This window comes from Platichthys flesus, chromosome 1, assembly GCF_949316205.1.
Source record: "Platichthys flesus chromosome 1, fPlaFle2.1, whole genome shotgun sequence".
NCBI classification, from domain to species: Eukaryota; Metazoa; Chordata; class Actinopteri; order Pleuronectiformes; family Pleuronectidae; genus Platichthys; species Platichthys flesus.
The window spans coordinates 17,795,244-17,805,093 of NC_084945.1; the positions used below are offsets into that span (position 1 = coordinate 17,795,244).

Genomic DNA, 9,850 nt, shown 5'->3' on the forward strand with positions numbered 1-9,850 from the left:
TAGTAATACATTTAAGTAATTTAAAACACCAAAATGTGTGCGTGTTTGTTTTTAGCAATATGCACTTAAATGTAAATACTATTAATTAAATTGGTAATTAACAATGAATCACAATGAAAAAACAGTTAAATTACAAATTACAGTATCTGTGTGAATACCATAAGTGAATACACAGGGAATGCTCTATGAAAGATGGTTAATTGGTTGATTTCAAATGTTTTTATATTTAGATGTTTGATTCATATGCATGCTCGTTTGTGTGGAATTAAATAATCAAATTGAAGAAAAATATATGATTCAGATAAACCTTTCTATTGTTGTACTAATAAACATAAACTGGTAACATTACCTAAGCCAGTTGAAGCACATAAAGCACACAGAGACATCAGAGGCTGAAACACAAGCTCAAGTTCAACAGTATTTTAGACTTCCACTGTGTGCTCATGAGCTCTGCATTTAAATTGTGTAAACATTTCTATGAAAAATAGAGCCCTCTCTTAAATTTCCCTCTGCCGACAAGTTTTTACGTTATCATACTAATCGCGTTTGAACAGCTGCAATTTGCTTTGGTTGAACAAAGGCATTCTAACTAGGTTTTAATTAAGTGTTCCTAATGACCTTAAGGAGATTAGAGGTTCGCCTTCTAATCAATACCAGGCAGAGAGGAGCAAGGGGAGGGAAGAGGAAGGGAGGGGAGGTGGCTAGGGGCTAAGATGAAGGTAGTGGAGAAGGGAAACAAGAGGAGAACTCAAAAGGAGGAGGGGGAGAAGAGGAAAATGCAGGTGGTGGATGGAGGGGATGGAAATCCAATGGCCTGGTAGAAGGATCAAATTCATTTGAAAAAAAGAAAGTCTCTCTAATTAAAATCATAATCATAAATACATTTAAATTGGAAAAGTAAACAACAAAGATGTGTGTGAGTTGTTGTTATTTGCTCTGGCAATGACCTCTCATGCACATCTCCTTACAAGTAAACATTCACATGCACGTCAGCAGCATTTACTCAAAACACTTCAGACCTTCTCTTTTTTGCACTCCTAATATTTCCTTCTTTCTCTCTGAGTGGCTGAAATCACACCACAGTGTCAGACATGCGATGATCAAGAGCTCTGCGAGCCAAGAAGAGTTTCTCTTATCCTCTTCTAGCACGACATTAGCATAGATTTGCAAAGAGTGTGTCCAGATGACAAAGAATCTCGTCATACATTGATTGTTCTAATTTATTCAGCTGGGCGCATTCAATTCCACTGACTGAAGAGCTATCACACAAACAGGATTAAAACCGGATGACGATCACACAATTAATATCGTCTCATTTTCTAAATTACTTATGTATGACTTATATTTGGCTGAATTGTATTTGCTGGTCTAATAACGTCAAGGGTAATATGGTAAATGTAGGCTGTAAATGTATCGTCTCTCCAGGTCTGCAGAGCAGCATGAATATGTATGGAGACATCCTTGGCCTCGCTGCTGATTAGGATAAGTGGAATAAATTGATGGTTGGGCTGTGTCTGTGGGTTTTTTAATTTTTTTCTTCTTCTTTTTTTCAGTAAAATACAATATTGGGTTGTTCGTATGGTAATCTGTGTGTGTATCTGCCCACACACGCAACACACACACACACATTAAAACACAAATTTGATCTTCTGAATAATACAGTGGTGATGAATTCAAGCCCATAATTTGGTTGGATTGACTTCAATGTGCACATATCTGTGCATGTGGAAAAAGAACAACAGATTGATGCTCAATGATTTAAGGCAAAATCTGAAAAAACATGAGGTCTTGTGATAATTGAAAGTTGATCATAATTTTCCACGTTCGGAGTTGAGCTACTTCCTACTACCAACGTACTGAAATGAAGGTCCACCCCCAACGTTCCACACACCAACTGGCAGACGAGCAAATAATGAATTTGCCTTTACAGGGGAGAGCGTGGTAATGTGAGACATTTTTAGGGCCTGAGCACTGACAGTTGGGAGGCCCTATTGAAATTGTAATTATTATTATTATAATTATTATTATTCAGGCAAATGAATTGGCTTTTTGATGGCTCAAATTCTTACCAAAATTTACGGAAAGTTAGAAAGTGGTGAAAATGTACGTATTCTGGAGGAATTTTCAATGGGCTTCGCAAAATGTCTCAATGGTGCCCCCAGAGACCCCCGGAACATGTTCACATTGACCGATCTTCACAAAAATCTATACACAGATGTATCATGACCAGACAAACAAAAAAGTCTGAAGGTGCAATTGGAAAAATGCAACAGGAAGCCTGCTATTTTGCATTTGGTGGCCATTTTGGTCATATTCCACATTTCTACTTTGATATACTTGTACCAGGGCTTTCATCAGATCAACTTCCGTAAACAAACAACTCCATTCTTGCAGTGTCAGTGTTCAAAGATCAAAGGAATCTTTATGTCTTGCAAAGGTGACGTCTCTCTCTCTCTCTCTCGCTTTCTCTCTCTCAGAATTTCCTCAAACTGTGTAAACATTGAGGTACGGCGAAGGTTCATCCTTCGCCAAAGAAGACGATGTTGTCATAACTCCACTGTGCATTGTCCTATCGCCACCAAACTTCTGTCTCATGATCAGAGTCCAAGCCTGAACAGCTCTATGTGTCAATAATTCCTCACACATTATTTATTTTTTTCAGGCAAAATGTAGCAACACTTTAAAATGCATGTGCTCGGGCCCGCTCAGTGCTGCTTTGCAGTCCTAAAGATTTTAGAAATAGTATTTATATTTTTTAATTTGTTTCCAGTTAGGATGACTATTATAATAATAATAATAATGATAATAATAATAATAATTATTATTATTATTATTATTATTATTATTATTATTATCATATTGTTTTTATTATTATTATTATTGGGTGAGGGTATTTTTTCTATATATAATCATAGCAAATATGACAACAAAGTCCAATCCAAATCTCCAAGCAGATCCAAATCTCTAATGATATCCCAATCTCCAAAGAGGAGCGTCCAGACTCCAAAGATGAGAACAAAGTCTCCAATGGGATCCCAATCTCCAAGGAGATCCAAATCTCCAATGAGATCTCGAAAGAAACCCAGATCTCCAAGCAGATCCACATCTCCAATGATATCCCTATCTCCAAAGAGGAGAGTCAAGCGTCCAAAGATGACAGCAAAATCTCCAATGAGATCTAGATCTCCAAGCAGATCCAAATCTCTAATGATATCCCAATCTCCAAAGAGGAGAGTCCAGACTCCAAAGACATGAGCAAAGTCTCCATGGAGATCCAAATCTCCCAAGATGAGAACAAAGTCTCCAATGACATCCAGATCTCCAAGGAGATCCAAATCTCCAATGAGATCTCAAAAGAGACCCAGATCTCCAACCAGATCCAAATCTCCAAGGAGATCCAAATGTGCAAATATGAGAGTCAAGCGTCCAAAGATGACAGCAAAGTCTCCAAGGAGATCCAAATCTCCCAAGAGAAGAGTCAAGACTCCAAAGATGAGAGCAAAGTTTCCAATGAGATCCAGATCTCCAAGGAGATCCAAATCTCCAAATATGAGAGTCAAGCGTCCAAAGATGACAGCAAAGTCTCCAAGGAGATCCAAATCTCCCAAGAGGAGAGTCAAGACTCCAAAGATGAGAGCAAAGTCTCCAATGAGATCCAGATCTCCAAGGAGATCTAAATCTCCAATGAGATCTCGAAAGAGACCCAGATCTCCAAGCAGAGCCACATCTCCAATAATATCCCAATCTCCAAAGAGGAGAGTCAAGCGTCCAACGATGACAGCAAAGTCTCCAATGAGAGCCAGATCTCCAAGGAGATCCAAATCTCCAATGAGATCTCGAAAGAGACCCAAATCTCCAAGGAGATCCAAATTTCCAAATATGAGAGTCAAGCGTCCAAAGATGACAGCAAAATCTCCAAGGAGATCCAAATCTCCCAAGAGGAGACTCAAGACTCCAAAGATGAGAGCAAAGTCTCCAATGAGATCCAGATCTCCAAGGAGATCCAAATCTCCAAAGAGGAGAGTCAAAACTCCAAAGACGAGAGCAAAGTCTCCAAGGAGATTCCAAATCTCCAATGGGATCCAGATCTCCAATGAGATCTCGAAAGAGAACCAGATCTCGAAGCAGATCCAAATCTCCAAGGCGATCCAAATCTCCAGTATGAGAGTCAAGCGTCCAACGATGACAGCAAAGTCTCCAATGAGATCCAAATCTCCAAGGAGATCCAAATCTCCAAATATGAGAGCCAAGCCTCCAAAGATATGAGCAAAGACGAGAGGGAGGTCTCCAAGGAGATCCAATCCTCCAATCCAGATCTCCAAGGTCATCCAAATCCAAAGATGAGAGCAAAGTCTCCAAAGATGAGAGTTGATTGAAGTACGTCCCGCTTTGGTTTTACAGCAGCAGGTGTGTCAAAATGAGGAAGACTAAAGAGAATAAACACATGAGAAGGCGCAGCTCTAGCACGCGCTCTAAATATGTTATAATTTTAGCTGCGGCTCCAATCAAGAGCAATTGACCATGCGCAATATGACACCCACAGAATATAGTTTAACTCAAACACACAAACACACACACACACACATACACAGACACACACATATTACTTCATCACACAATGGCCCTCCTTGTTACCATTACTATTCAGTGATATATTATATTATATCATCCAAGATATGAGGGTTACCCAACCAGTCCAGTGTTCTTGACTCAGATGCAGCCATGATCATTCACATAAACTGTTTCCCTGTTCTCCTGTCTATTGGGTAAATCGTGGTAGGAGTGAATCTTTTGTTGCTCTCCACAAATTCAAAGAGCTGATTATAGGTCTTGGTGTACTAGTTTCTCTTTAGTTTTTGTTTACATATGAAGATTATTTCCCAGCATGTATTGCACTTGGATTACACCAAGTTACCTCATGAAGACTTTGCATGTGTTTATATTGTTTGTTTATTAGTTTATTTTTAATTTACATTTGCTCCCCTCTAGGCGAGCTAAAATGATCAGTAAAATGTACACATTTCCCATTAATTCAGGATGTTTCCTAGCAATGGAAATGCTCAGAATGTCTTCAGGACAAAGGGCAGTGAAAATATGATTGTTTTCAAAAACTGGTATTGTGTCTCACTTTACCCCAGCTACGAGAAATCAAGGGGGTAAAGTGATCCACTTACTTTTTCCACTTTAAAACTACCATAACAACACATGTTGTAATAGTTAAAATCCTGACAGCTAGATTGACAACCACTAATATCGGACTAGTAACAGAATCATGGGGATTGGTCAATTAAGCACATTTATGATTATTATGATTCATGTGATCTCTTGCACACCCTAGCTTACCGGCACATTGTTTCTCTGTCCAATTGGCAGGGACAGGGATATTGTTTTTCTCATTCAAATGCCAGTTCATGGCACTTAACTGGAGCAAGGCCATGGAACTGGTCAGGTAGTTGTTTCAGGTGTTTGGAAGCTCCTCCTCCATCTCATCTGTGAATATTTTCTTTACCTCAGCTACTTCACCCCAGGCTACTGATTTTACTTTCCCTTTCTCTTTTTTGCTTTATGAATCTTTTGAGGGTTGTCTTATCAATATTTCTATCCCTTCCAGCTTTCCTTAAGGACTTCTTTCCTTGCATGACCTCAGCGGCTGCACTCTCCATCTCTGTGAGGGGTGTTTGGCCACAGGTTGTCTTCCTGGTGTAGTTTCTTTGCATGATGGCTTTTCAACAATGTTTATGACATTAAAAATAAAACATATGTAATGTAATATTACACTAAAATATGTTTAAGACTAAACTTAACTTGTGCTTCATGTCTCACTTTACCCCACAGCCACCGTTTTTAAAAAAAAATCTCTTGGCAATTCAGGCTAATCTTCAGTTAGCATCAATCACATGGTTTTATATGTTGGAAGTTCATCAACATGTATGATATAGGTTTTTCTACCTGAATCTATTTGTTTTGACACAACAGTTGATTAAGTTCAAAGCAAGAAAATTTACTTTTACATGCAAAACAAATTTTGGGTGAAAAAACATAATTACCAAAGCACCAGCACCAACTTTTACCTCATGGCAAGTGGGGAATGGGAGGGGCTTGAAAACATAATGGTCACAAGACCACAAATGTGTTCTTTTGCCTAGATACAGGGGTGTCTCACATTACCCGATGTCTCACCTTACCCCGCTCTCCCCTACAGTATGAACTTTATAGGGCCAAGATTCCCAAGAAACACTCACCATGAAAATTAAGCTAGTTTTTACTTTTTCCCCGGAGGACACTTTGGCTGGGAAGGAAAAGGTAATCTGCGTCTTCTGCACAATTTTCACACGTCTCAGTAGCCAGTTCGTCAAAATTAATTTACAGTATGTTTCAAATCACAGGGGCCGGACGGTGAAGCAGTGCACTGTCACCTCTCTGTGTGGGGTTCGCATGTTGTCCCCATGTGTGCGTGGGTTTTTCGCTAGTGTTCTACCACAGTCCAAAGAGATACAGTGTGAAGGGTTAGGCAAACTGGAGACTTAAAAGGTTCAGCCAGTAAGATTTAGATGAAATGGATCGATTCGCAGATATTTAATATAAAATAATTGTAGTGATGTTTCCACTAGTGTGTTTCATCTTTTTTTTTACAGTAGCCCAAACTGGACAAACTAAACACCTTTTGAGTTGTTATGACAACTGGATGCTACCACAGGTTTTCCTTAATGTTTGGAAGGGGAGGGTGAGGGGAGGGGTATTCAGCTGCAACATGCAATTTCACCACTAGACGTCACTAAATTGTACACACTGAACCTTTAAATTGGCCCTGGATGTGAATGTGTATGTGAATGGTTGTTTGTCTCTTTCATAGCTAATGGATGAGTTATTATAATATATATTATATATTATATTATATAATATTGTAGATGGATGGATCTGATCTCAGGAATGTAAATATGTTTGATGGTAAATATGCTGGTTTGAGTGAAAATATATTTCCCCACTTTGTCCCACAGTTTGTTTAGGCAATCTCTGTCTTTTCCTGTGCCACCTGCCTCATCCTGGTGTGTATCCTCCTTATTTCTATCACTTCTATCCTCCACTCGTACATCTCTCCCAAACATCCCACTCTCCACAGGCACAACTCATACTTTCCTTCACTCACCCCATTCTCTTCTCCCCTCCCCTCTCCATGCCCTCAATCCCTCCATCCTCCATCACCACTTCCCTCTAAATGTCCTCTTCTTTCTTGTCCTTGTTTTATGCAGCATTTTCTATAAATAGATATATATTTTAATCCATGTTCATCATTTATCCTCGCTGGCTCTAAATGAAATGCACCAGAAACTAGATATAAAAACAATTTGGCTTTTCCCAGGCTTTTCAGATTTCATACCCTCAAGTCACACTGTCCATATTGTGTGTGTGTGTGTGTGTGTGTGTGTGTGTGTGTGTGTGTGTGTGTGTGTGTATGTTTCTGCCCCCTATTGAGGTTGAGGCCAGTGACACCCTCAGGGCTGTGCTGTCCAATCCCCTCCATGCTGTGTTTCTATAGGATTGAATTAACCTCCTGCATCTCTTGACAATGCACATACACATAATCATCCAGTCTCCCTCACACCCACTTTGTCTCTGCCAATCACCTTTCCCCTGTCAAGGCTGAATTATTAGCTTGGGGCACTTCAGCAACTAACATCACTTACACTTACACATGGGAATCAACCTACTAGATTCCAGAATATATATGTATATTTTTCAAAGAGTAATATAATCATTTGCACACAACTTTTCTGGGCAGAACAGAGACCAAAAGATACAGAGTACACACTACATTTGTAAAGTTGCTCTTTAAAGTTGAGTGATGCAGCTCTCTAAAGTTAGCAAGCAAGCTAAGAGCACAACTTGGTTGCTAAGACAACTGTGGAATAACTTAAAATGATTGAAATCATACCTCCATATTACTTCCAGTTAACAAGCTGCACCCAAAATAGAGCAATGCTTCATCTGTAATGAATTACATGATTTTTAATCAATTTAACTACTCGATACTTGTTTGAAAAATGCTGGCAGTAGAGTTGATGCACTGCAGGTCTGATTTCCAGCTGAAAATGTTGCTGCAGTTTACAGTATATAGTATATACAGTATACAGGCTATAATAGTGAAGACTATTCTGATTAATGTCTACAGTCTCAGTGTGTTAGAGAAAAACACTTCTTTAAGTGGACCATTTTATCACAACATTTCTATGGCCTGTTGATTAAAAATATGCAAGGTGATGAACATATAGTCTGAATATTTAAAATTTTTAATGGAAAAATACTTACAAAGATGAAAAAATGTAGGGTAAAATGTTAATATAAAGAATAATATAAATACTGACATGTTATTAATTGAGCCTAATTGACTTTCTAAGAAAAAAGTGTCCGCTGCATAAGAAACCTTCAGGCTATCTATTGGTCACAAGTGGGGGATTTAAAGTGCCACTAATTCACTGGGCACTGACACATCAGACTATTTATTAAAGTACACTAACTAAATGAATGGCCCATAGAATGGAGAGTTAAAACATTTACTGTCCTAAGAAAGAGATAGAGAGCAATAGGAACAGAGAGAGGATGGAGAGGGTGGAGAGGGAGAGGAAAAGAGAGGAACGAGTGAGAACAAATGGCCCATCGTAGAGGGTTAAGACGTTAAAAGTGCAAATAGACAGCTGACCCTCTTATAGCCTCCACACGCAGCTCCGATGCACACAGTCACCTAAGCCACTTTACACCCTGTGAGATAGAGGGATGTGGGGACTGAATGGGAGAAGAGAGAGAGAAGGATGGAGAATAGGAAGACATAAAAGGAAAGGATGTTGGCGAAATGGAAGGAGGGGAGAGATAGAAGGGAGGAAAGTGAATACAGGTGATTTATAGGTATAGTGAAAAAGATAAAAAAGCTGCATGAGAAAAAAACAAAGTAAGATTGAGAAAATTATGATGTATAAGACAAACAGTGACAGAGGAACATGGAACAAATGTCTAAAACAAATTAGGGATCATATAGAGTGTAACACCCACAATGGTCACTGAATTAGCATGTACGCTAAGTAAGCCATTTGTGATATGATGGGGAGTGGGTCAATGTTCAATGCAAGGAGAGAAGGAAGAAGACAAAGAAGAGACAAATAAAAACAAAGAGATTTGTTGGATCTTATTTGCTGAGTGATTAGAAACAAAGGCAAAAATATTGGCTTGAAAAAGAAAAAACTACAAATACACAAAAACAGTTTTCAGTTTTCTTGTGTTTTTTTCTCTGCCCATATTTTTGCACCAGTCGGTTTGTCGCTGTGCACTGTTTTACACTCCTTATCTGTTCAATGCGTGTGCACGTGTATGTGTGTGCGTGTGTGTTTGTGTCTGTGTCAGGGGAGCTAGATGCTGTGAAAGGCCATTACCACCATGAGTCCATGTCACTTGGCCTGTGAAACCCAAGGGAACCCTACCACTGATACAAGGGGATACGAGGATAAGACAAACACACACACACACACACACACACACACACACACCCACACACACACACCCACACACACAAAGGCACATCGAAATTTTGACACATATAAATAGTGATTACATATGACTATATACGGACACCACAAAATTGTAAAAATATAAATCACACATGCCAAAAGAACACACAGTGTCCTACTCACCTACAAACACACACACACACACACACACACACACACACACACACACACACACAGACACACACGTATAAATGTACATAAATGCACACGCACACACAGTGTTAAATAGCCACAAAACAGGCCTCTGAAACATCATCAGTGTGAAGCTGCCACACATTAGCACTTTACAGGTC

At 39.2% G+C, this 9,850-nt stretch overlaps 1 protein-coding gene across 1 annotated transcript; it reads left to right on the plus strand.

Moving 5' to 3' along the window:
* Positions 1-713: 713 nt before the first annotated feature.
* LOC133957574 (neurofilament heavy polypeptide-like) lies at positions 714-3,660 on the plus strand (the record flags this gene model as incomplete). Its single annotated transcript, XM_062392992.1, has 3 exons — positions 714-817; positions 2,916-3,192; positions 3,454-3,660. Coding segments are annotated over exons 1-3 (588 nt in total), but the record flags the coding sequence as incomplete, so codon positions are not given.
* Between the last annotated feature and the right edge of the window lie 6,190 nt (positions 3,661-9,850).